The sequence below is a fragment of the Ursus maritimus genome, unplaced genomic scaffold (assembly GCF_017311325.1).
Source record: "Ursus maritimus isolate PB19 unplaced genomic scaffold, ASM1731132v1 scaffold_35, whole genome shotgun sequence".
Lineage (NCBI taxonomy): Eukaryota > Metazoa > Chordata > Mammalia > Carnivora > Ursidae > Ursus > Ursus maritimus.
The window spans coordinates 797,549-824,904 of NW_024426119.1; the positions used below are offsets into that span (position 1 = coordinate 797,549).

Genomic DNA, 27,356 nt, shown 5'->3' on the forward strand with positions numbered 1-27,356 from the left:
TTTTTTTTTTTCTTTTCCTGAAATTTTTTTATTTTCCAAAGAGAAATTTACGAATCCTAGACCTTCAAAATCCTTCCATTTCCCTACACATTATCACCAGTAGTTTATGATCAAACAGATGATTTTATGTGTGAATGTGAGGACAACACATAGACTCTTAAGGGAAAAGACATTTAAGGAGGACACATGGTGGGTGGTGTGTCGCACTGAGACAGCACAGGGAGAGGCTTCTAAAAACAGGCAAGCCTGCACCATGTGAAGTTCTTATCTCCACTAACAGGGCATGTGAAGTAAAGACAAGTCAACCCAACATTACATATTAGGGGGAAAGGTGAATTTCCAGAAGCCAGTCTGAGTATGAGAAAGCAGCAGAGAGAGAGAAAGCAAAGGAGGGAAGGATGGGGTTGGGAAGGGTAGGGAAGGGTAAGAGGGGGAGGGGAGGGGGCTGAGAGGGAGAGAGAGATGTGGAGAGAGATAGAGAGGGGGAAAGGTAGGGAGGAGAAGAGGGAAGAGCATGGGAGCTGCACAAGTGTAAGAGGAATACAAACAAAGTGAAAAAGGTGGACGGTGGAGGGGATGAGAGAGTGGAGAGTGAGCAACAGGGGGGACGGGTGTAAGAAGCAAACTCCCACATCTAAGTCTGAATACCCTGGAAAATCTCAAAGATAGCCTCTAAACTCTTCCTATCCATTTTCAATACGCTGAAATCACACTCTTGGGATGGAGAGGCTTTCAACAACAAGGCACTCTAATACTTCCTGCCTTACAACTCTGTTTTTACTCATCATCTTGGTCAAGAGACTGGCATTTCTTGGGCTAAACACGTTCTAACTTACCATTCCCCTCCGAGGAAGCTGCTGCCATTTTTCCAGAAAACAAAACAAGTTTAAAAACAAAACAAAAAACACTTGCTCAGCTTAGTTACATTTAGCTTAACATATATTTGTAAGCCGGTGTTATATAAAGAAAATATACAATGAGCTCTCCAAAACAAACCTGCCTTCATTGCCAGAAAAATAACACATCTTTGCACTGATCTTCAGTTAATCAAGTATAAATAGTGTGGCCCACCGTATATTTTGTTTCTGCCTCCTTTCCATCTGCAATGGCGTGTGCCGTTTGTAGGCATGCAGCATTCCAGTACACAGGTCTCTGCAACAACTGCCATGTGCTCTGAGGCCAACTTCATTTGTACAACACCAGAATTCAGTTCAGAGCAGAGACAAAAGCAAGCACAGCTGACCATTCAGAGTAAGGAGTAGAGAGCGCATCTAATTTCAGGGAGGAAAAGGCGATGAGGATTCACTGAGAGGAAGAATACCTCCTCCGCATTCTCTTATAGGGAGTGCTACCTCCAAAGAATACCAGAAATAGCTGCGAGTTACTGTTTACTGGAAGCAGGGTAAAGGGGCCTCCATCTGAAAGAATGTGCTGCATTAATCTCTATCCTAGAGATGCAGTTTAAAACTGACTTTTACACATAGCATCCTGGTAGAGCTGCGAGGAGGGAGTAAGCTCAAGTCCATTCTACAGATTGGTAAAATGGGGCCTGGAGGAGTTAAACAATTGATGCAAGGCCGTTCCTGTAGTCAATGGCTGGGCCAAGGGTGGGACTTAGCTTCCTTTCAGTCTCTAGTCCTACTTACTACTACATTTTGTGTCTCAACTGAGGCAACAGGATCAACAGGAATATGTGTTACCCTGAGGAGCACGGTAAATGTTATTTAATACCTGGGGCCTGTCCTCACACTCGCTATACTGTGATGTTGACCCCTTTCCATGTAGCTCAGAAGAAACTGGCGTACAAGGTCGATGGGAATGAAATGAAAGTGCTTGCCCCTGTGGATGAACCTTACCAATAGGAAAGATGCAGGTTCTGAATATGACCGTCCTCTGACAAGACTGCATACCCTCTTCCTCATTCAGCAATGTGGATGACGAGAATTCCAGTTAGTCTGTTAGTAGGTTAGTTTCGAAATGTCATCCTCTGTCACCTCATCTCTTTCCACATGTAAACCTAGGGCCCTAAGTAACCACTCATCACTGGGGCATTGAGATGTCTTTGCCATCTCTGCTCATCTGGGATCCAAATCCTTATATCAGAGTCATTTCCATTGCTTTGCTGCCATCCGCTGACAATAACAATGGATGCTAGCTGGTTCAGTCCAGAGCCAGCGGCTCTACACTACGGGGAAGGTAGCATAACATCTATCTGGGATTTACTGACTTTCTGTAGGTGGATGGAGTCAAGGAGAGCCAATGATGGCTGTAAGAAAACCCTTCAGAGGCAATTTAAGATAAATGTCCAAGGATCAGGCGTCTGAAAGATCCTATCTTTGTGTACCTCACATGAGCAGCAGATGTGTTTGCCAGAAGTTGAATGCAAAATGAATTTTGGGAAATAAAAAAAAAATTATCTAAAACACAAGAGGGATCACCTTAAGTAAGGTTCCTTTGCAGCAAAGACTCCTCTTGAATATGAATATATACTTCTGATCTATTTTGTATGTGCCCAGTTTTATATGTCAAACTGTATTAAGCAGTGTATAGCAGATTCTAAACTCTAAGAGTCAATTTTTGGATGCGAGAAGAAGTGACAATGCCAACACAGCTAAGAGACAGGAGGGGTGGAAAGCTCCGAGCGGCGGCGGCTGACCAGGGCTAGGCGCACGTGGTGAAGTTGTGGGTGCCGACGCTCTCAGTTTTGGTTGTTATACTAGCCCCTTGATGCAGCTTCGCATACACAGGTCTTCATCCCAAATGGTTATCTGGAAAGATGCTCCAAAGGCTTTGCTACAAACCATTGACTGCCATCTTTCCAGAACTGATTTTCACTTCTGAGGGGTCCCCATGCCCACTCCACCTTCATGTTCCTCAAAGGCAGCTCTGCACCAGCAAGAGAGGTATTACGCCACATCTCAGGTATTACGTGCCACTTACACTTGACATATACAGTCAGCCCTCATCGAGGCACACTTCTCAAGGGAACAGAGTCAAGAGTAAGCCGTAACAGCTGGCAACAAAACATCACACTTACGCAAGTCCTGTATGTACGTATGTGCACCTGACGGAGTGTGTCTGAGAATTCCTTACAATCCGAATAGCAAAGGTTCCCCTCCTGTATTCCTGCTACGCTCCTCCCTGTCCGTTACTCTTTTTCTCAGACAGATACCCTATATGTCCTCTTTTGAACATTTCCTGCAGGGAATGGACAAATGTTTGGGCTTGAATGCAACCCACACGGAAAATAAACGGAAGGCATTAAGAGGTCAGCACAACCGAAATCAAACAGCGACCGGATGTTCCAGACGGGAGAGACACAAGCTTACTGTAAGAACCTGTGCTAACGAAGTCTTCAGAGCAAGGGAATTTCCTCACGGCTACTCGAGAGGTGGCTCCAGGCGTGTGTGCTTTTGCAGCTTCATCACACCGGAAGCAGTTCTATTTAAAAACAACTAACAGCAGCTTTGGTTTGGGAGACCTCTCGAATGCCTTAGGCAAGACTTGAAACTTAAACTTTTTGACATACAAGCAGCTATTTACTCAGAAAATGTGATGACCATGCTTATTTGAGAGCAGTTTCTTCTGGCTCATTCTCAAAGAAACAACAGTAGAGACTGCTGGTTTTCTTGGTTTGACCTAAATGCAGCATGGAGCTAATCCCTTCATACATCCAAGATAGGTAACTTCGGTCAAGATCGAAGAGTCTTTGGAACTGATTTCAGTGCACTTACTTTTGACATCTTGCTTTTGCTGTCGCCAGTTAAAAATGCCAAATTATTAATTTCATTCTGAATCACAAAATTCTGCTCTTCCCTCTTGAAGTTCTGAGTGGGGGGAAATAAAAAAGCCAACATTACAAGAATGTTTTCGGAGGTCTGTACCTTTCACAACCATCTCTAAGTTCAGGGTCCACATGTTCCTTACGTGAGATTTACACCACAGGATGAAGACCTCTGCCACCATGCGGAAGAGCTGGTCAGAGTCGGCATCGGGGCTTTTAAGCCAGTTAGACCTGAGGTGAAAAGCAAATGAAACTCAGTGAGATGAGAACAGTCACACTAAAAATCATTCCCACACTGGCTGTGCACACTTATGCACATAGAACTACATTCCCACAGGAACGCGGTCTTCAGAGAGACTAAATATCCGTGCACTCCTTACATGCGTGTAGGCACGTACCTGTACATATTTTTGAAGGACCTGCAATAATTGTTTCCTATTTACCAAAGGATTTGAGGATTATCTTTGCAAAGAGATGTCGGAAAATAACATTTCCAATTTGTCAAAGGTTGTTTTTTGTTTGTTTGTTTGTTTTCTTTTTTAAACAGATGACGTGCCTGAGGTTACGCTCTGTTTTGGGACAGGCCTCCTTTAATCCATGAGGCTAGCACGACTAGAAAAGTCTCTGTCAGTATGACATCTAATCTTGTCATGGACACTTGTCATTGTCAAGCCTCTGAAATATGGAGCGCTCTAAAAACAGTTCAGGCCTCACACCTTTTCCTCTCAAAGCCAGTTTTGTGAACAAAATTTGGAAGACAATATGTTTTTCACTGTTGTTTTAAGTGCATGTGCAGAGACCAAACACTTCTTATGACCTCTGAAATGGTTCAGAAAGTCCCTACAAGTAGCATTACTCATTTCTTTTCTTTCTTCTCTTTCTTTCTTTCTTTTTTTTTTTTAATTAAAAAGCAGACCAGGGGTGCCTGGGTGGCACAGCGGTTTAGCGTCTGCCTTCGGCTCAGGGCATGATCCCAGCGTTATGGGATCGAGCCCCACATCAGGCTCCTCTGCTATGAGCCTGCTTCTTCCTCTCCCACTCCCCCTGCTTGTGTTCCCTCTCTCGCTGGCTGTCTCTATCTCTGTCGAATAAATAAATAAAATCTTAAAAAAATAAATAAAAAGCAGACCAGGTTAAGAATTTCACAGTGGCAGCAAGAAGGCTAAATTGCGGCAGAATTCAGTCATTTCCTAAAAGTTGTCTTGCCCCTAAGTATCTTACATATTTGAATCAAATTATATTTTGAAAGGGCTGGGTGAGTTACCATTTTCAAATATCTGCCTAGAGTAACACAGTAGAAGTTAAATCATCTACCATCCTGCTGCCACAAGCGAGACTGGAACAGTTTTCTGAGGCTCCGAAGAGCAGAGTCCAAGCCGACGGGCAGCAGTCACAGAGCTGAGCTCAGAACCGTTTGAACTGCCTGAAACTAGAAAGGCAGGGCACTCCTGGCAAGTCTGTACCTGTCTCCTAGAAGCGTGGTGGGTAACCAGAGGTAGGAAATGCACTGCCAGGAAAAAGGAAGTAGGTATTTACTTATCCAGTTACAGGTAAGATGAGGTGACCCCTATTTTTCCTGCCAACTCCACAGTCCCATACTTCCAAGCCAGTGATTCTTTTGGTGAAGAAAGTACCCAAGAAGGTAAAGGCAAACACATAAGAAGGAAGTCTTTCTAAGCTGGGTTTGGGTTGCCATAACGTTCTCTGGTGTTCAGGGAAGAGCCGGTTGAAAAGTGGGGATGAATGAATTAATGATGATCTCAAAGTCTCTCTGACATTGCCATTTTTAGCAACTGTCAAACACTGTGTAACTAGAACACACTCTATCTTGAGTCTTGATCGTCAATAGTGACAAATGCAATTAAAGAGCTATTCTAGGAGCAACCTTACTCTGCTTTCGTTTTTGTTTTTACCTCAAACTCTGACAAATTCCCTCTCTAACCGCTAATATAATTATGCTATCGGAAATGACGCAAACCATGATCCTTAAAGCAGGGTTTCTTCTGAGAGGGTAAAGTCTCCCATAGACAGGTAAGGGATTATATTATATAGTATGTGTAAGGTATTTATTTTCAAATGCTAAATAAGTAATCAATTCTTTTAAATAGGAAGCACAATTTGCCTTATAAAATAAATGCTAAAATGGGCTTCTCCAGATGTATTTCCTGCTCATGACAGAATGGCATACTACTCAAAACTTAGCAATGCTCCCCCAATCCTTTCAAGATCTACTATTTCAAATCGAATCTTTTCAAATTTATATGTTAGGGCTTTAAATTTGAAGAGGGTGTGGTATAATTAAAATACCTATTTGGTTCTTGCTCCCCACTAGGACCAACAATCCTATTCTTCAGCCTGTTCATAGACATTAGCCCTCCATGTACTCCCGCTTTCCTCAACATCCAGGTTAAATTCTATGGTCAGTCTTTGCAATTACCCTCTTACATACACCCATAATTCCCTCACCTATTTTTCTTTGTCATACTAACTTTGCAAAAACCCCAACTTTGGTTAAATCTAACTCTTTCCCTGTTTTGTGCCTGGAGCTGGTGGTGAACTGGCTGGAGAAAAAGAACCTGGTGATGGGTTTCACTTTAAATTCATGACCACAGGGGCACCTGGGTGGTGCAGTCGTTAAGCGTCTGCCTTCAGCTCAGGGTGTGATCCCAGCATTCTGGGATCGAGCCCCACATCAGGCTCCTCCGCTGGGAGCCTGCTTCTTCCTCTCCCACTCCCTCTGCTTGTGGAACCTCTCTCACTGGCTGTCTCTGTCAAATAAATAAATAAAATCTTAAAAAAATAAATAAATTCATGACCACAGATCTCAAGTGGGGCCCTTACTGCTGCCCAATAATCACACAACACTGTCCTGGCCCAGCCAGTCTTCCCCTCTCCCTGGCTACTGCCTCACACCTTCTCTTTACTCCTCGAACTTCCAAGCACCTTTTCCCCATCCTCATTCTCAGCTGATGATCTTGCTTCCTACCTGAGAAAATGGAAACAATCAGAAAAGGGACTCCTACGGACCCCCAGACATAGTGTGTGTGTGTGTGTGTGTGTGTGTGTGTGTGTGTGTGTGTGTACCAGCACCAGCACCCATACTCCCTGCCCTCCTGCTTGTTGTTGTGGGTAAAGAAACTATCTAATGCTGACCCTTTGCCTGCTCAGAGAACACTGCTTTAGAAATTATCTCTCTCACTCTTACATGATAAATTCCTCCTTCTCTAATGAGATCATTATCTTTAATAAGGAAATGAGCTGACAAGTCTCCCTCCTAAAAACTCTGGAGCTTACTTCTGCCTCCAGCCAGCATCCTCTCGCTCTGTCCCCCTTTGTGGCAAAATTCCTTGCACAAGTGTTCTGTACTGCTGTTCTCCAAGTCCTTTTCTCCCGTTCTCTTCCAGCTCACTGCAAAGAGGCTTCCCTCTCATTGCTCCATTGAAAGTGCTCTCGTCAAGATTATCAATAACCTTTATTCAACATTCTTTCCTCCTGGCAACGCTTTGTGAAGCTGGCACACAGAACACGACGTTCTGTCAGTTTCCTCCTGTCTCACTGCCTGTTCCTTCTCAGTCTCAGCCACTGGTTCCTCCTCTTCTGTCTGTTGTCGATGTTGGAGAGCACAAGGGCTCGGTCCTTGGAACTCCTCTCTCTTCCCCTCAGTCCTTTCTCTCATCCAGTCTCCTGGTTCTCCAGTATGTTACTGACTCCCAAATTCCCACATCGACCCCAGAACCCTCTCCCGAACTCTGGACTCATATATTCAACTGCCCACTCAACATTTCCATTTTTATATTGAATAGGCAACCCAAGTTTAACATGTTCAAAAGTGACTTCTAGAACTTCCCCTAAAAATATCTGTATCCACAATTTTCCCCGACTCAATTGCAGGAAACTCCATCCTTCCATTTTCTCGGAATCATCTTTAACCCTCCTTTCTTCTCTCATTTCCAATCTGGAAGTCCTTAGGGCTCTACCTTCAAAACAGACCCAGAATCTGACATCTTGTGTCAACCCTCCTTGCTACCACCCTGGCCTTAGCCATCAAACTATCTTTTCTTTTTCATCGTGGTAAAATATATATGAAATTTGCCAATAGTGACATTTAGTACATTCACAAGGTTGGGCAGCCACTGTCGTTGTCTAGTTTCCAACATGTTTTCAGGACTCCAAAAGGAAACCCCCATCCCATTAAGCAGTTGCTTCCTAGTCACCCCCTCCCCACTCCAGGCCCTGGGAATCACCAGCGGGCTCTGTCTCTAAGGATCCCCATCAGCTCTTGACTGGATCACTGTGAACCTCCCAACTGGTCTCCTCACCCCCTTATTTGCCTCCATGTCTCACCATAGAGCTCAAAAAATGAATCAGATCTGGGCTCCTGGGTGGCTCAGATCATGATCCCAGCGCCCTGGGACTGAGCCTGGGATGAGGTGGGGGGGGGGTGTCAGCTCTCTGCTCAGCGGGGAGTCTGCTTCTCCCTCTCCCTCTGCTGCTCGCCCCGCCCCACTGTTGTCCTCTCTTTCAAATAAATAAATAAAATCTTAACAAAAAAAGTGAATCAGATCACATCACAGAGTAGCTCAAAGCCTCCACCAACTTCTCATCTCACTCAGAATAAAAGCCAGAGTTTTCCTGGTGGCCTCCAAGGCCCTACACTCTTGGCCCCACGTTGCTTTTCTGACAGCTCTACCACTCTCCCCATTCCTCACTCTTCTCCACCCACACTGGCCCCCTTATGAATCCCTGAACACCCCAACATACTCCTTCCTCAGGGCTGACCCCACATGTTCCCTCTTCCTGGGAATATAACCCTTCCTAGACCCACATGGTTCCCCACCTCATCTCTTTCAGGTCTTTGCTCAAATACTGTTTTTCAGTTAACGTTCTTATTTAAAACTGCGACTCCGCACCACCCTGGCACTCCTAATTCTCCTTACTCTGCTTTGCATAATTTACTTATGCAAGGAAAGTATATCACTAAGTATTAAGGTTCTTATTTTGTTTATTGTCCAGGTGCCCCACCTCCGTGCCCCAAGAAAAGCCCTCAGGCTAAACATCTTTGCTGTGTTCCTGCCTGCTCCCAATGCCTAGAACAGTGCCTGGCACATGGTAATCTCTGTTGAATGAACATGTGACAGCACTCTGCTTAGAGGGGAAGAAGTGGGTCATTGCTGCCCCTGTCTGACCAACTCCCTCTGACCTACGGTAGCATATGAGGATGGAAGGGGTGGCCATGTCGTTGACCATGTGCCCTCCCTCCCTCGCCTGTAACCCAACCCAACACCATCTTTCCATCCCGCGGTCAGGCTACCCCTGGTCTCCCGTGTACCTGTTGTTGTCCACGTAGCGGATCAGCATGGGGTAGAAGGCGTAGAGGTCTCTGCAGAGGACAGCAAACTCGTCCAGGATGAGGAGCTCTGCCTCCTGAGTGTCTCCTCTGGTGTCGGCTTTCAGCTGCTCCTCCTCCTGCACGGTCTTGACAGCCTTTTTCTTCAGCTTCTCCAGAGTGGGGATGAAGTGGCTTTTCAGCAGGTCGGGCCGGGCTTTGCTGATGATTGGCTGGGCGTACACTGCGTTTGCAAACAAAAAGCCTCCCCCTCATTTCACACTTTAGGACAATTGATAAAAGAAAAGAAGTGATACTGAAAGGCGAGGCTGTGACATTCCATGGACTCAGGACAGCCCCTGCCCTGTTCTCTCCCTGAATTGTCCACTCAGCACACCCTTCCCTCTCCCACAGCCACAGTGGGGACAGGGAGCCACAGAAGGACCCTACCCCTGTTCTGCTTGTCCAAGCCACAAGGAGCCCTGCCCCCCCCCCCCCCCGAACTCTTCAGGCGTGCCTGGCATTGGCCAACCTCTTAGCTCCTCATCACATACTTCTAGGACGTTCATCCTGGTTTGGGCTCGCTAGCTAGGTTAAAAATTCCTTGAATGGGGGCGCCTGGGTGGCACAGCGGTTAAGCATCTGCCTTCGGCTCAGGGCGTGATCCCGGCGTTCTGGGATCGAGCCCCACATCAGGCTCCTCCGCTGGGAGCCTGCTTCTTCCTCTCCCACTCCCCCTGCTTGTGTTCCCTCTCTCGCTGGCTGTCTCTATAGCTCTGTCAAATAAATAAATAAAATCTTTAAAAAAAAATTCCTTGAATGGAGCCCTCCCCCCCCCTAATAACCAGCACTTTGCTGAGCCAAGGGTAGGCGCTCAGTCCTATGCTTTCTGGTTATTTTATAGAAAAATCTGCTGTTAAAAATACATTAAGCCAACCACAGTTTTCAGTCTCCAATGCTTGAGAACCGCCAACGCACTGCCTGGGGGCTCCTCTGGGCCCTGAGGAGGACAGACCAACTATCATTAGCTATGATGAACCAAGGAGGAGGCTGGGGTGGCCACCAGGAGTCAAAGAGCAGACATGGCAATCAGTGGGACTTGGAACTGGGATCCTAGCCCTCTTAAAGAGAAAGATAAAACCTACATGCCTTACCCTATTACTTAAACGGAATATCCTCTTGGTCCACTTGATGATAAAGATCAAAATCAGAGTAATTATAAAAAAATTAAGTGAAATTAGTAAGAGTCACGAACCACTGCCAACGTGCACTGTGTTTTGTGCATTAAAGTTTCTTTAGCTGGGGGGCATTTCAGTAGGCATCGGCCCTGTTTCTTTTAAATCTCACTACCTTATTTTTTACTTTCACAGCAATGACCGTCGTAGAAGGAGGAGGTGAAGACAGCTACCTGCTGAGACGCACTAACCAAGGAGCCAAAACTCAGCTAGGAGAGCTCAGGGTTCCCACCTTATGCAGGTTCCCCCTGCCCTACCCTGTGGTGTGCTTCTGCTCCCACCCGGAATTGGAATGGCTATTCCAGATGTGGGTGAGTTGGGGTAACAACTTAAAATCGACTTTGTTTTGGCACCGGCTAGGCCGTCTCTCTTCTCTGCCCCTCTATGGAGCTGAGGGAGCCCATCCTTCCACCTCCTTCCTTCCCTGAATCCCTGATGAATTACAAAGTAGAGCTTCTCAACAAACTGCCTTGGGGTTGGCAATATTCTTGGGCTAATAAGTAAGAAGGGAACATCAACTTTATTTACTCGTATGTTCATAGAGGCCTGCACTATCTAGTAGCCACGAGCACCCAGAATATTTATAATTCTGATCTCAGTTCATTTCAGAGACAGGAAGGGGGCAGAAGCTTTTCTTCCCTGGTCTTGCAGAGGACTACCCCCTTATTTGTCTAGGAAGACAAGTGTCAGGGTTGGGCTAATAGCTCCCTTTGGCCCAGCCACTGTGTTTCCTGGTGCAGGGGGTGGCGTGGGAGCTGCCTACCACAGAGCTGTCTACACTGTGGGTCCATCAAAAGCAATGACTGTGCCTTGGCTTCTGTCTCCTCGGACTCTGCTTTGACACAGAAGACACTAAATATTCATGATTTCCTGACTGTGGGAAGTATGGTTATTCATTTTTCAAGCCTTTCCTTTTTTTGAGGTTGCTTCAGGAATAGAAAATCAGGTAACAAAATTCATTAAGAGCCTACTGCATGCAAGGAATTCTAGAGGAATGCAGAAACAAAAAACCAAAAAACCCAAAGTGATGCTATTATGAGCCTAACTAAGGGAGTGTCTTAGAAAGCATAACATGAAATACGAACGCTGGCAACTTCCAGTACAGCCCAGATGGGAGTGAGTTTTAAACGTGTACAGAACACACAGGAGCACTTACGGGGAACCTATGGAGATTATTCCTGGAAGAGAAAATGGGATGCTTAAGTACCAAAAGCAAATAAAGCAATGAACATCCGGGTCAGGCAGAGTGTACAGAGAAGGGCCTCCTGGAGATCTTGAGGGACCTGGCTTCGTTGGGGAGCAAGCAGGAGCATTTGCTCCAAGAAGCTCTCTAGGGGAATAACTTTTTACTGGGAACTAAGAGGGGGAGGGAGACTAGGTTAGAGATGGACCGAGCGACCAAGAGAGAATGCAGGCACCCTGGCCCCGGGGTGGGGCAGGGGGGAGGGGAGAAGAGGCCTTTGTGGTACCTGCGATGCGCTTCATCCAGGACGCCTCGTCGATGCCCAGGTTGTTGTTGATGATTTTCAGAATGTTTCCCAGGATGACACTGAGGTGTTCAGAGGTGACCTTGGTGCACCAGGGCCCAGTGCCGGGTGGCAGGTGCTCAGGCCCCCGCTCCCACCAGTAGGACAGGTAGTTGCAGAGCATGGGCAAGATCACCTCGATGACGTGAGGCATCTCCGTGTACCGGGTCCCTGACTCGGCCAGGTCGCCGATCTCCTTCATCAGGCCTTCCAGCTGCGGGATGTCAGGACACATCTCTTCCACTGTGTCCGGCATGCCCAGAACTGACCGAGAGGGTACAGGAAGAATACAGGGACAAGAATTCAAAAGCACAGATAATGCAACCTATTCTGTCTGTCCTATCCTTCCTTTGGTCTTTGGACATTAAGTAGCCACCCTCGAGCCTCAGATGAGTGAGCACTGGATGTGGGGGAGCTTCAGTCCTCCAAGTGTTTGTGTAAAGATGACAGCTTCCAGACGCGAGGTTGGCTTCCTGGAAGCCATACTCAGGTTAAAACACTTCAACTTAAGGCCAAAGGAGTGTAACAGGGACAGCTGAGGGACATTTCCTAAGGCTTCTCTGAGATGAAGCCAGTCTCTTGGCTTCTCCCTCTCTGTCTCACTACATGCATGGCAGAAAAAGGTGATACTAGATGGAGAAAAACAACTAATCTGTGTTTAGTTGAAAACTTGTAGTTCAGTCACCTGGATCTCTGTACTGTTTAGAAAAGGAAAAGACACCTCTCTCATCAAATATTTCTTCAGCCGGACCAGAGACAATATTACTTTCCATCTGGTTGAGATTTTGGGGGGAAAAATTGCACTTATGTTAATTTCTGCATTTACCACAGAAGTTACTGATGAGGCAACCGGTGCCAAGGTCTTCTGTCATATGAGCACTTAAACCTTTTTGTTTGTGAAGGCTTCTGTGCAAGGAAGAGTGAGTCAGCCCCATCTTTTCCTCCCACTGAAGAATGTGGTCACTTCACTGAACACGGACAGACAGGATGACGCAACAGATGGAGTTCAACATGAACCCAAGGAAGGCTGTCAGATACAAGAATCGCAGCCAGGGGCTCCCTGTCCTGTTCTCCTTACGTGAAAGGACAGGACAAGACAGGAGGAGAGACCAGCAGCATCCTGAGGTTCCTGATGGGTAAGAAGATAACAAGGGCTCTGAAAGGAGCACCAGCCCAAAGCTCTGTCTCCTCTAACCACCCCTCCCCTGCCCCCATCTTCCTGGGTCAGGTCCCACTGGACCCGGGACAAGATTATATGCAGACTCCACCCACAGACAAAACTTCTCACACTGTGGCCAAAGCAGCAGGCACCACAGGGTGCTAGGGAATCGGAGAAACCATAGAAAATGTGGAACACTTTTCTGGAACATCAGTTCCGTTAGATGACTTGAGGAAATTATTTTTGATATTTGGAAAAAAATGCAAAGTTCTCATGAATTTCCAAGGACAAAGCAGAAGACCGCAAATAAAATGCTATCTTTTGTGAACAGGCCCTTTGCCACTGGGGTTACTGCTGGCTGGAAGTCTCCCTTCTCTGATTTTAGGTACATAAGCATTGAAGGGTTGATGAATAAGAGAGGTCACAGCAAATTCTGTGGCCTTTAGGAATATCGGTCAGTTGAAAGGAACTGTTTTGGTTTCTCCCTTGATGGTACCTCTTGGAGCAGAGACACGGAGCAATGCTGGCTGTCTTGGAGACGATTCTGCACCTGAAGTAAGCAGGTGTGCTGGGTGGCATGAGCAGTCGAAAAGCAACAGACGCACAGGGCCTCCCTGCTACGGGGCAGGACCCATGCGGCCCGAACGCTCTTTGCCTAGCGATGACGTTCTGCTGCTGTCACTATGGCTAAAGAGCTCTCTTCCTTGGAAGTCATGAGGGGACCAATGTCCTTTAAAATCCAGACAATTCAAAGGGCACCTGGGTGGCTCAGTCAGTTAAGCGGCCAACTCTCTATTTTGGCTCAGGTCATGATTTCAGGTCCTGGAATAGAGCCCCACGGCAGGCTCTGCACTCAGTGGGGAGTCTGCTTGAAGATTCTCCTCCCCCCACTTGTGCTCGTGCTCACTCTAATAAATAAGTAAATCTTAAAAAAAAAAAAATCCAGACAATTCAAAAGGATTAGTAGCATGAAAGCCAAAGAATGTGACACTCCTGTGATTTACAGGGGAGGGGAATTCTATGGGTCATATGTGGTTTACTGCCAATGCTGGTCATGTGCAGAGAACGTCTGGCCTATACCTTGCAGCAGAACCACCATCAGGGGTGACATCAACATGGGGTCTGCAGGAGCCTCCCACACAAAATCATTTTACACATACAAGAAGTCACAGACAGAGAAGGCAAGCCTTCTATCTTGAAACTCGGCACAAAGAACAGTGCCAGCAGCCACGGATGTTAACTGAATTCACCACTGTTTGCTCTCAAATTATCAACAAGGCAGCTCAGGGGTGTGTGTGTGTGTGTGTGTTTAAATGTCACACAGACAATACATTGCCATGGACATTCTTCCCCTACCTAAGAAAAGAGTTGCTTCAGGGTGCTGCTCTGGAATCGTTATAATGACCTTTAGAAGTTATTTATATGTAATCGGGCCTTGAGTGAAGGAAACATTTGTGATTCAGATGGTGTTTTATATTTCAAATGCCACATAATAAGCCCACAGGATGAAGGCTGCTGAATTATGTACCTGAAACGCAGCTTCAGCTGGGTCCTATCAGAATCTGACACCAGACTGTTGGGGTTATCGCTAGAACACACTGTCCTTTCATCTTCTACATCAGTGGTTCCCAAAGTGGGGTCCTCCCAGCAGCAGTGGCAGCATCACGTGGAAACTTGTTAGGACCTGAATCCAGCTCTACTGAGTTAGAAACTCTAGGGGTAGGACTCAGCAATCTTTGTCTTAAGCCTTCCATGTGATTCTGATGCATGCTAGAGTTTGAGAACCACTGAGTTAGGTTCTAGGTCAGATTATCTTCACCATGCAGCCCTTCCCCAAGAAGAAGGCATCAGAGAGGACCACCTCTTTGTGTAGGCAGACCGCTGACATGGGAACTGGAACTCCTGCTTTCTCTGGAGGGCTATTCATTAAGGGTCTGGAAATAAACTCGCTGACGGCTAGGGTATCTTGTTTAATAATCTGATTAACAGAGCACTGCCACACATAACCTAAGGGTATCTAATTTTGAATACCTGGGAGGTACCAGTATTAAGCCTTTTCTAGGCATATCTTAATAATTTCTGAATGAATCAGAAAATGCCCCAGGGTCTTATAGAAGAGTTACTAATATGAGTAACTGCTGGCAAAACACCGTCAATTAATAAAGATGTCCAATTCAGTGAAGCCTTGATACTTCAGCTCATATTCTATTTCTAAACCAAAGACTCACATCATCTGTCACCCTATACACCCCTCCCCCACCTTGGTCCCTCAGGCCACGCACTTTGTATAATGAATGAAGTCTACCTGCTTAGAGTCGGTTAAGCCATCAGTCACTCTCTGGCTTTAGGCAAACCCGATTACGCCGGAATACATTTTCAGGTATACTCTACTTTTCATGGTCAGCATTCCTCTGTTGATTAACTGAATGATGGAAACCATGGGCTCAGGGGACTTGGGCACACCCCACAGTGTGTCACTGATGGATGAAAAACTATGTCGTCTCTAATCACATTCTTCTCTCTTTTCTTCCCTGTGGAGTATGCAGTGATTGATATTTATTTTTCATCTATGGATATGTCTTGTTAAATAAAGGTAAAGTATATAAAGTAAGAAGGAACATATCTCCAATAGCCCTTGAGAAGAACAATGGGACTTCCCAAAGCTCATCTAGGGTTTCCCCCATTTTTGTCACGTCCTCATTTTGCCTGGACTATACGTCTATGAGCTCAAGATTAGAGGAGGTCCATTTCCCAAAGCACAGCTCTACACATTGGTCAAATAGAGACATACGATCTCCTCAGTCACAGCTGGGGCAGAACAAATCGATAAATATCTAGTGCCGTCATGACCGGGCCCATGTCCCTTTGAGCTGTGGAGCAATATGTTCGCTGGCCTGTGCCTCCAGATGTCACAACCAGAGCCTGCCCACTTGCTCAGCTCCCATGTTAGCTGCAAGCTGTGACTCATTCAGTGTCAGGAAAGAGGAGGAGAACAAGGTTAGAGGTAGATTTTTGCTAGTCCAAGAAAGGGAAGAAAGGGGAGAAAGGGTGAGGTGAGGCTGAGAGGGGTGGGAAATTAGAGAGGTCACAGGAGACTCTGGCAAGTTGTAGCATCTGGGCAACGTCTCTCTCCTAACTCTGAGAATACCAGTCCCCACTGTATTTATGCAAGCTTGGAACCCGAACTTCATTAAGTGGCCTTGTCTAAGTTGTCCTGGTCATCCTTCTGGGGGCGATGCGCTTCTTTCTGGAGTAACGAGAAGTGGGAACAAAGCCGCTGTGGCTTAGCGCTCTGCATTCATACATGGAGAGAAGAGGGGGACCTAGGTGTGTGACATGAGTAGAGTTCTAGCTCTTAGAACCCTCTCAGGAGCTCAAGACAGCTTGAGAAGGAGGCTTGAACTGAATGGAACTGCCACACAGTCTAGTCATCTACTGTTAACATCTATCAATATTTTCAGAGAACACTGGGTCTGAATAGGATAGGTTCTGGTTTGAAATGGTTTATTACAGTTTTTTTCTTCCTTAATATCGACTAGGCCCACAGTGTGGTAATTTTTGCTTCATGTTACATTAAATCATCATAGTTCCTTCTAGCAGGAGTCCAAGCTGTATTCAAGCTCCACTGCTTGAAGCTCCCCTGTTCTATTCCATTGACTTCCAGTAGGATCACAATTCATCCACATAGGAGGACCCTTCCTTCCGTCTCCCTGGGAGCAGATGTATAAGCTGCCTTGGATTCCAGCTCTAGAGTATTCTAGGAAACTTTTTCTGTAAAGGGTTAGATAGTAAATAGACTTTGCAGGCCCCAGACAGTCTTTGCCACCATGACTCAACTCTGCCTCTGTAGTTGAATTGGAGCAGAATGTGCCACTTGAAAATATGTCTCCTTGGCACAAGGATTATTTTGGGCTGATTATTTTTAAGCATCTACAAACACAGGAGGAGCTCTGAAAACAGAGTAGAAGTTACCCTTGTGTAAGAAAACTCTAAATTTTATAAAGGAAATTTACATTAGAATGGGGGCCCATACCGGGAAGTGAACCATTTACCAGAGATCACTTCTGCATCTGAGAGACTCATCTCGGAGCAGGGCAAACGTTTACCCAATGTTTCCACTTCTCCCCTTTCCGTGAATTGCCTTCCTTCCTCATCCCTTTCCTTAGCTCTGAATGGTCTGTCTATAAGCCTCAATCCGCTGGCTACATTTTGAGTCTGTTTTTGTGGGGTTCCTGTAAGTACTCACGTGTCTATAATTACAGTTTTTTTCTCCTGCTAATCTGTTTTGGGGGGGGGGATCTCAGCCAAGAACAATTAAGAGTAGAGAGAAAATTAGTTTTCCTCTCCTACTTAGTGCTAAAGCAGACACAGACAACATGTAAACGAGTCGATGAGACTGTGTTCCAATAAATCAGTATTTACGAAAATGCGCAGCGGCCAGATTACGCCCAGAGCCCTAGTTTGCCTACTGCTATTCTAGAACTTAGTGTGTCAACACCCATATTAACTTCTCTTTCTTGTATAATTTCAATCCCTTCTGGTGGTGTGTTTTTCCTTTTTAAAAAATTTAAATTCAATTAGCCAACATATAGTACATCATTAATTTTTGATGTAGTGTTCAATGATTCATTAGTTGTGTATAACACCCAGTGCTCATCACGTCACGTGCCCTCCTTAATGTCCATCACCTGGTTACCCCATCCCCCCCACCCCCTTCCCTTCTGTAACCCTCAGTTTGGTTCCTGGCGTTTAGAGTCTCATGGTTTGTCTCCCTTTCTGATTTCTTCCCATTCAGTTTTCTCTCCCTTCCCCTATGATCCTCTACACTACTTCCTATATTCCACATTGAGTGAAACCATATAATTGTCTTTCTCTGCTTGACTTATTTCACTTAGCATAATCCCCTCCAGTTCCATCCGTGTCAACACAAATGGTGGGTATTCATCCTTTCTGATGGCTGAGTAATATTCCATTGTATATACGAACCACATCTTCTTTATCCATTCATCCGTTGAAGGACATCTCAGCTCCTTCCACAGTTTGGCTATTGTGGACATTGCTGCTATGAACATTGGGGTGCAGGTGCCCCTTCTTTTCACTACATCTGTATCTTTGGGGTAAATATCCAGTAGTGCAATTGCTGGGTCACAGGATAGCTGTATTTCTAATGTCTTGAGGAACCTCCATACTGTTTTCCAGTGTGGCTGTACCAGCTTGCATTTCCGCCAACAGCATAAGAGGTTTGTGTTTTTCTGTGTTTTATTTTTTAAAGTGATAGACACCCTGTGGTCATCATCCTTGGAAACACAGCCTCTCCCTGGACTTGGAAAGTACAATTAGGTTACTAGTGCACGTGTGCCCTTCTGATGACACTCTGGAGAGGAACTAATAAAGAAGTCATGTCCCCACGTGCAGAAGGGGACTTGAGGCCCAGGGCAGACTAGAGAGCCTAAGGCTTTAGGATGGAAGGGATTTAGAAATCAACCACACTGTCTCATTGTACAGAAGAGGAAGCCAAAGTCCAGTTATAACCAAGTACTCGCCTGTGTCCATTTTTCCAGTAAAATGGAGACATACAACATGGACCCTAGCTTTGATCTCCCGGCCCCTCTCAGACTATATAAACTAAAAGTGCTTCAAGGCTGCTGTTCCCTGCCTGGGTGGCCTGTCTTCCTGGCTGCTCGCCTCTCAATGCATGGGTTGATGACCTCTGAGGGAAGATACTTACTAGACCTCTCCCTGGGGGTTTTGGTGTTGAAGACTGAGAGTGGATTGTAGCGGTTAATGCCACTGGGATGGCAGCTGCCAGTGAGGCCAGACATTCTCCAAGGGCAGGACGTTGCCTGGAAACAAAGAAGTCCATTTAGAAATGGTGCCACCACACGCTGGCCCCATGCATGGTGGGCCAGGCCTCTTTCCCAAGATGTCTCAGGCCATCTCCCCACAGATTACTCTACTGGAATCCCTGGATCCTGGGCTCAGTAAGATTACAAGCACGACTTCCTCCCTGTTTTTCTCTGGACACTGACCAGTGGTGTACGATGGTCTTACCACATGGACCCTGGTTCTTAAAACTGGTTAAGGCAATGTAGTGATACACAATGTAGCTTTGTTCTTCTCCCCCAGAATTTCTGAGAGCAAATTTTGCTGTCATCCAAATAGAATTTGATCCTCTGTTTTCAAAATGTTTTGAAATCTTTTGTGTAATCTGTGTCCAGTCCCTGCTTTGGATGGAGCTGCTGTCCACCAGTGGGAATAGATAATGGGCCCAAAGCACCAATAAGACACAAAATAAAAGACCTGCCTTGCAAGAGAAACAATATGTCCTAAAGCACATTGTTTGATTTAGAGGAAAGACCTCTTAACACCTCTTACTTCTCACAAATATTCTACACAAATATTTGAGTGACCATCATGTATAAAGCTCTGGGTCTCAGGTCTTTCTGGGAAATGAGCACCCAAACAAGAGTAAAATGCTTAGGATTCCTTATTCAGATTCCTAGTTCTCCAACTGAAAGAACTTGTGCTTGCTTGCCTGCTAACCAAGTCAGCAAGCTAAGTAGTGGGAACCAGTCACGGGTTGGTCACAGCAGAGCTGGTACTGAGATAGCTCTTCTCCCTCCTGGACCTGGGCTTAGTCTGGGAGTTGTACTGGCTAGCTGAGTAGGTCCTTTCTGCTAGTGAGGCATACAGCGACAGTGCTGGCTTGAAGGGTCCTGTACGAGCGCTCACATCTGTTGCTTTCTGATGAATGAGAGACCAGAGCCATCTGTTTTTCCATCGTCAATATCTTCTGTCAATTACTGGCATTCGGTCACTGTCAGACTACACACCTGTTATGTGTTACACACGTGATGGCAGTTCCCAAATAAGGAGGAGAATGTCTTCAAACTAATACTAGGCGTCCTTTGTTAGATCACGATACAAAGGTAATTAGTGGAAAATGCAGGTGACAGGTCTATACGTAAGAAGTGGATGGGGCTTACAGTGTTCAAATATATCTGGTTTACCTTCCTTTATGTCTGGCCAGAGTGAGTGCGTGCTGGGTATATGAAGCCCACTAGCAGAATCCCCGGGAGCTGAGAGTGTCAGGCTGCATCTTGGGGGATGTTATGGAACCATCATGGGGAAAACTGCCAGCTAGACAGGGCACACTTGGAGCCAGGAGCAAATGCTTACTCGCCTACCACAGTTCTGTGGAAACAGAAAGGCATTCAACCCTCAGGGTTCCCTTCAGCTCCCCACCAAAACCGGAACTGAAGGCTGTGTTACTTGCCCTTCCCTGTGGTAACAGCCAACAATTCCAACAGCACCAAGAAGCTGGAGTGTCAAAAGTGTAGGGTCTCTGGACATGTAGAACAAGCATTTACTACAGGTGGGGGGGTAGCTAGGGGACCCATGGCCTGTTGAGGAGTAAGCCACAGAGTCTGAACATTAGCCTCTGTCTTCCAGACAGTAAAAAGCCCTTCTCCTTAGAACCCTGAAGCAATGCGATAACATAACATATTTATGGTCTAATTATGAGAATTAGGATCAACGTGCAACTTCGTTAGAGCAGAGGAAGAGACACACTTGAATTGGCTTAAAAATGTGATCTTAATTGGTCCTGAAAAAATAACTTCATATGGTTATCTGGGGTAAAATCAGAGTCTGCTGACAGGCAAGAGGAAGCTGCTGGACCAGAGGGAGGAGGGTGGAGGGAGAGGGTGTGTGGGTGAGTGAGTAGAAAGCTGTCTTGGAATCTGCCTCCCCACCCCCCATCTTCTGTCACATTACCAAACTTACGAAAAAAGTCACCTTTTGATTAATTTAAAGGACAATTAATATATGTAGTTTTAATCCCTATCTTCTATCTTCTTCTTAGGCTCAGCTTTTAGGGGACTAGCTGATAGCTCGCTTAGCTGGGAAGTGTTTAGGCAGACAACTCTAAGATCAGCCTCCAGCAGGCAAGCCTGTCCTCAGTCAGGCATCACTTTCTAAGGTGATGGCACAACCTTATCCTTGCGCTGGAGGTGTGGCTGTGAGATTCCCCCATCCGGTCCGCTCTGGGGGCTGAGCAGCAGCCCTCAGACAGCAGACGTCCTCTGTGTCCTGTGTCTTGTGCTGGTGCTGCCCTGCTGGGAGGCGCGGGAGTGAGGCTGGGGCTTCTCTGTGGGAACCTTCGGCACCACCACGACCTCCCTTCTGAGCAAGCCTCACTGTTTCTACCAGCCACAGTGGCCACTGAGGAGAAATACTCTATTTCCTCAGTCTTGCCTTTCTGGGAGGAAGAAAGAAGGAGCTAAGCTGTGAGGGTGAAAGAAATGCCACAGGGAGAGCACTGATGCAAGAAAATCTGGGCACAAATCAGGATGACAAGGGGATAAGGTCCAATCTGAGCTCAAACTCTATTTGGCCCAGCAAGATGAACCTCAGAAACACTGGGGCCTGAGTTGCCCTGGTGATAACTGGACCAATTCTTCTTCTCTGTTCTCTTTCTCTCATCAAAGTCCCGATCTCACAAAAGTGGATTTCTAGAAAGTTAGTCTGGTGCAAAGGCAACCTGTGGGGGCAAGACACAGTTTTCCAGCGTTGTGCTGCCTCGGGGACATGCACTCCCTGTGCTCTCTGATATTAATTCCTGACAAATCTGGGTCTCAACAAGCTCACAGCAGGGCATTTTCTAGTCTAGGGCACACAATGGTGCTAATTAGCCATTCGGCCAACCGGAATAAGCAACAGTTCTCCTGGTTTCCCTGTGAAAAGTTCTGTGAAAGTAGAGCCCAGAAGTCTGCCAATGACCTTGGCCCCCAGCCCCCAAGAGGGACTGAGCAAAGACCTGCTGCTAGAACACTTCCCTGGTCATTAGCGCCCCCCCAGCGGGGCAGGGTGGGTATGGCCAGAGCAGAACAAGGGTTACTGAAATAGCTGGAGCCACCAAAGGGTCTACTTGAAGAGTTCATTTACTGGATATGGAACTCTCTTCCTCCTTCCCATTCAGTTCTTACCGCCTAGTACGGTATTTTTCATATAGCAAAACTTGGTCAATGGTGACAGAGGGAAGAGGGTGAGATCTGTATTTCAATTTTGTTACTTTCTAATTTGATAAGGTGGAGGCTCTCCTTGTCCATCTCTTGATTTTATTTCCATGGATCCAGATCTAGCCTCTCAAATGCCTATCGTTGGGGATCCGGGCAGAGCGAAAGTCATCACAGTAGTAAGAATTATGCCTTGCACATATCTGGTGCTTTGCAATTTTGAGAGTTCCTTCGTGCATGTTCAAAGGATGCTAAGGAGAGGAAGTAACATGCAGCAGAGGGGCAGAGTGGGGGCAGGCCACGGCTGTACAGCAGCGACACAAGTCACCGCAGAGGTTTAGGGAAGGTGTCGACGTTTGGTCAGAGGGGGCAGAGCAGGAAGGAATAAGTATCTCTAAAGTGTGAAGGGGAAAAACACAGTTTTCATTTGAAATAAAATGAAGGTTCCATGCTTAAATCAATTTTCAAGTTTCACTTCTTGACCGACCCCCCTCAAATGCTGTGATTAAAGTCTCTCCACATCAAAGAAGGCAAGTATTCTCCATGGTTAAATGCACAAGAACCTTAACCCTTTGCTGAAAATTTGTTGAAAACTCTACTTGTCAGTGACCTCAGTGTTGTCTCAATTGGAACATGTTCCAAAAGAAAGGTCTCTATTCTGTTTCAGTGACTTTCTTCTCTTTACCATCAACCCTATCACTGAGGTGTCTGGAATCTCTCCCATCCACAATGCTCACACAAGCTGCTGGAAACCAAATATTTAGTGGTTCCTTGCAACCCTGCAGACATTCATTAGCCAAGGAAACTTTAGCAAAAGGTGGTAGAGAAATGGTACATTTGACTGAAGTTTCCTCCCTAAAGCGCACAAGAAATGGGGTAAAAATTGGGAAGACATTGGGATCTTTGCTGAATGAGAAAATGTGTGATAATGTCAAGCCACAAAGTATGGACCAAATCAAGTGGGGACGCTGAAACTGAAACATAATTTCTGGACTAACAGCAGAGTGTAGAAATCTCTGGAAATAAATATGGGGATTCTGAGGAGCCCAGAATATGAACTTGTCCTTGAAACAATGAGGAAAAAGGGGTGAGGGGAGCAGGGAGACCTGCTGGGGATGGAGGACCAGGTTCATATTGCAGAGAGGCAGGCAGGACAGAGTAGGGAAGAAGGGTACATGCCGCCTGCCATTCCTGTGACCTGGACTCTGAGGCTGGAGAAGCCACTGGAGGGGAAGTGGAGTGCAAGAGTGAGAAGAAACCTGTCCTGTAGCTGCTGACCCAAGCCCTCTACCAGATGGAATAAACCTACTTTAAATGACTATACAAAAGCCCTATGTCTTTAGGACGCACTAAAAACTTTACCTGTGACCTCTTATCTGGGCCACTTGCTTATTTTGGGGGAGGAACCACACCGAAGGCTAGAGGTGGATGTGGCCTAGAGCTAAAGGCACTGTGGGTAGTGTGAGGGGGTCCTGAGCCAGTTTGTCAGCTCTGAAGCTGGATGAAGTTTTTTCCCCACAATCCTTACACACACACACACACACACACACACACACACACACACACACACGTGTGCACACATGCTCCTTTCCGTTCTTGAGAACTAGCAATGTAGCTAACAATCAAGAAATACATGAGAAACATGGTTCCAAGGAAGAATTCTCCAGAAAAAAATACAGAAAAATTCTTTTCAATACATTCGTAGAAAATAAAAAGAGTCGGGAACATGGAGAAAGTTTGAGAAATATCTTACAAACCCCAAACAGGAAAGAGCCACTAGCTAAAAGTTACTTGGGAGAAAATGGGAAATGTGGAAGATTAAGGAAAAGCCAACAAATAGACACAATTTCTCTCTGAATAACAGCTAGGGAAAAAAACCAAAACACGATTACATAATAAAGTGAAAGATCTGTAAAAAAATGGAAGACCCAATTCTGAACACTGAGTTCTGAGGAGACGCTGAGGGGACTGATACAGAATAAACACATCCTGGAACATATTATAGGAACTTAATGAGCTTCAAGACTGAAGAAGGAATCCAATGAACAGCCAGGTTCTCCCCTCCCACTGCAAAGTCATGTGTAAGTAAATCACCTAGCCCAGGGCGCACTGTTGGAACACAAAGAAGCAAAGTCTATATGCTTCTGAGGGAAAAAAAAAAATATGACCCAAGGATTTCATACCACAGAAATTGTTCACATAGTCAAGGGGTAATATTCCAAAATATGCAAGGATTCAAGAGTATCTAAGAACTCTTACAGAAATAAGTACTTAATGATGAACCTGGCCAACCAAGAGACAAATCACAATAAAAAATTTGGAATGGGAAAGTCATAGTTTAGGATTGTCTATTTGGTGAGTCATTAAAATACAAACTAAGGTAAACAACTCAGGGAATATTGGTCCTAGAATAGAATGTAAATGTTATAAGAAATTATTATTATTATTATTATTATTATTATTATTATTATTTTAGAAAGAGAGTGCATGTGTGTGTGCAAGTGGGGCAGGTCTGGGGGGGGAAGGGCAGAGAGAGAGGGAGAGAGAAACTTAAGCAGGCTCCATGCCCAGTGCAAAGCCCCATGCGGGGCTCAATGCCATGACTCTGAGATCATGACCTGAGCTGAAATCAAGAGCTGGATTCTAAACTGACTGAGCCACCCAGGTGCCCCTGTTTTAAGAAATTACATAGCAAAAAAGGAAATGTAGAAAGGATAGGAAGTAGCTAGGAATATAAGTGTACTAAATTTGCTTACCTTTTTAAAGTAGAAAGGTAATGATTATTTTATCTAAATAATAAATCTAAAGATAGTTGAACGATACAGGAATTAAGTTTTTAGTTTCATCCAATAGGACAAAGTTGCAAAGAAAAATGGATATTATGATCCCACATGTGTACGAATGTACATGTGTAGAAAATATCTGGGATGACACACCAAATTGTTAATAGTGGTTTCCTTTGGGAATTGGATCAGCTTGTTCAGATCCAAGACTTCTGAATACCATTTCTGCTACCAAAATGTGCACTGGTTTAAAACTACAGCTAATCTGACAGCTGAGAATGGTAAAGGTCCAGGGTCGTATCACATAGAAACTCATTAAACACTAAAGTAACAGCCTCATGTCCCTTGGGCTTTTGTGCAAGCCTTAACCACAGGAACTCTGGAAGCTATTTGGAACCTGTGATTATGAAGAAATAGACATTTCTTTAATGTTTTTTGGTCATTAGCACATGATTTAGCTTGGCTATACAGTACTGCTTCTCCAGTCCCATACCAGCTATCTGTTAAAAAACAAAATTCAGCTGAGTAAATCTGAAGATCTCATTGTCTTCAAGTGATTCATGAATCTGGCAACATCCCATCTAGCAAGCAGCAGAGTGCCTGGAGAAGATGGTACAAAATGGAGTTTTTATAAGAAGAAGAGTGGGGCAACAAAGTTACAAGCCAGAGAAAAAAAAGAAAAGGTTGTTCCAGGCTAGGTAGCTATCTCTCAGGGGGAAGGAGGTCTTGTCATGCAGATCACCTCATCTTCCTTTAGGGAGGGGGAGGGCCCTTGTGACAGATTACCTCATTGGCACCTATCAGAAAAGTCCTGATTTACCAGTTAAGATTTATATTTCTGCAGGAGGTTGAAACTGCAATTAGGGGGGCACCTGGGTTAAGTGTCTGCCTTTGGCTCAGATCATGATCCTGGGATCACGATCTTGGGATCGAGCCCCATGTGGGGCTCCCTGCTCAGCAGGGAGTCTGCTTCTCCCTCTCTCTCTGACCCTCTGCCCTGCTCGCGCTCACTCTCACGCTTTCTCTAATAAATAAAAATCTTAAAAAATAAAAAAATAAAAGAAACTGCAGTGAGGTTATGTATTAAGCCCTTTTTTGGTGACTTAGCCTGGCCCAAGTAATGCCAATTTGGGCCTTTGGTTTTCTTTTTAAGGCAGCTCCACAGAAGTCACAACTCTCAATAGCCTCACTACATCTTAATATTGCCGTAAACACTTGATGACCCAGGCTCAAAATCACCATCCCATTTCAGCGAGCATTTTGATTTTGCTGCACTGAAAAGATGTTGTTAAGTGTTGAAAGACTGTAAGTAACATTTTTCTAAGCCTCTTCTGTTCACTAATTACCTTTCAACATAGATATTCTTTCCGGTCCCAAGGGAGTAGAGGCTGCACAGGATGTGGTAGCATGAAAGCTGCACATCACCTACTGGAAAGAACAAAAAAGAGCAGTCATTACCATGCTTCAGTCCCAGCGCTCCACTTGGGCACAGGAAAGGGTCCACCAACAGAAAATGCGCTGCCATCACCCAGGAGCTGAAGACAGCACGTGCGCGTGCACCGCGCGCTGGCCCCCGCCCCCTTACGCACGATATAGTCCCTTTCTCCCCAGATGCTGGTTACTGAACTGGGGGAGAACCCACTGACAGGAGAACACCCTCCACTGAGCCATCTCCGTTCCTTTGGCGGCTTTTGATGTGAGCCGTATTGCTTCTCCCGGAAAGAAATCATTTGATCAATGAGATCCATATGGGATTTTTTTTTCTTTCCAATAGAGGGAGACCCTATAGTTAAGTTTTAGGCATAGTAACATTTCCTTCCTTTGAAAGGAAGAATGCAAGAAATCTGAAGTTTGAATGAGTCTTTTGTTAATTTCCTAGGAAGATATGTAGACCATCCCTACCTCTTTAGCCACAGACCAAAATTTCTCAGGTCCACCTGCCCCAAGTTCTCTGATGGACGTTTTTTCAAAAACAATTCAATGATATCATGATTGTGCCATGTTTCCTGAGGGAAGGGCATGTTCCACTTAGGAAGCCAAAGAGTTGGACCTCTTAGAGAGAACAATCCATCGGCTACATGCCCCTTCAATGTCTGGAACTCATAGTAAGGCAGGGACTAATTGAACATAACGAGAACTAATTTAATTTTTAGGTTTTCAACAAGGAAGGGCATTCTTTCCATGACATGAAATAATGAGTTTGGATGTTTCTCCATCCCTTTGCCCTCCTCCAAGGAAACAACTGATTTTCAGTTGTTCGGGGATATAGAACTCACAGCCTCAGTTATCGACAGTTGGTTAAATTGAATTAAATCATGTGCCAACATTTAAAGTGTGAAACTGAGCTTGGTGGCAGAATATTTGCACTAGGGGCTATATGTGGTACTAAAATGTAAACTGAAATAAAACCCACTGACTATGGTCTTCCTCTGAAGGCTCAGATAATGAAACGTTAGCAGCTTTCCTCTGCTCCTGGTATCCAATGAATAAATTAGGGCTTCTTAACAGGAAAATTGGTATCTGAAA

General features: G+C 45.4%; 1 protein-coding gene across 1 annotated transcript in view; it reads right to left on the minus strand.

Moving 5' to 3' along the window:
- RYR3 (ryanodine receptor 3) overlaps nt 1-27,356 on the minus strand; it is a 491,158-nt gene that overhangs the window by 51,591 nt on the left and 412,211 nt on the right. The window contains 7 exon segments of the mRNA XM_040620426.1: nt 3,735-3,827; nt 3,928-4,015; nt 9,114-9,354; nt 11,815-12,135; nt 18,759-18,815; nt 18,818-18,873; nt 26,177-26,258. Of these exon segments, the coding sequence (XP_040476360.1) occupies nt 3,735-3,827; nt 3,928-4,015; nt 9,114-9,354; nt 11,815-12,135; nt 18,759-18,815; nt 18,818-18,873; nt 26,177-26,258 (938 nt within the window).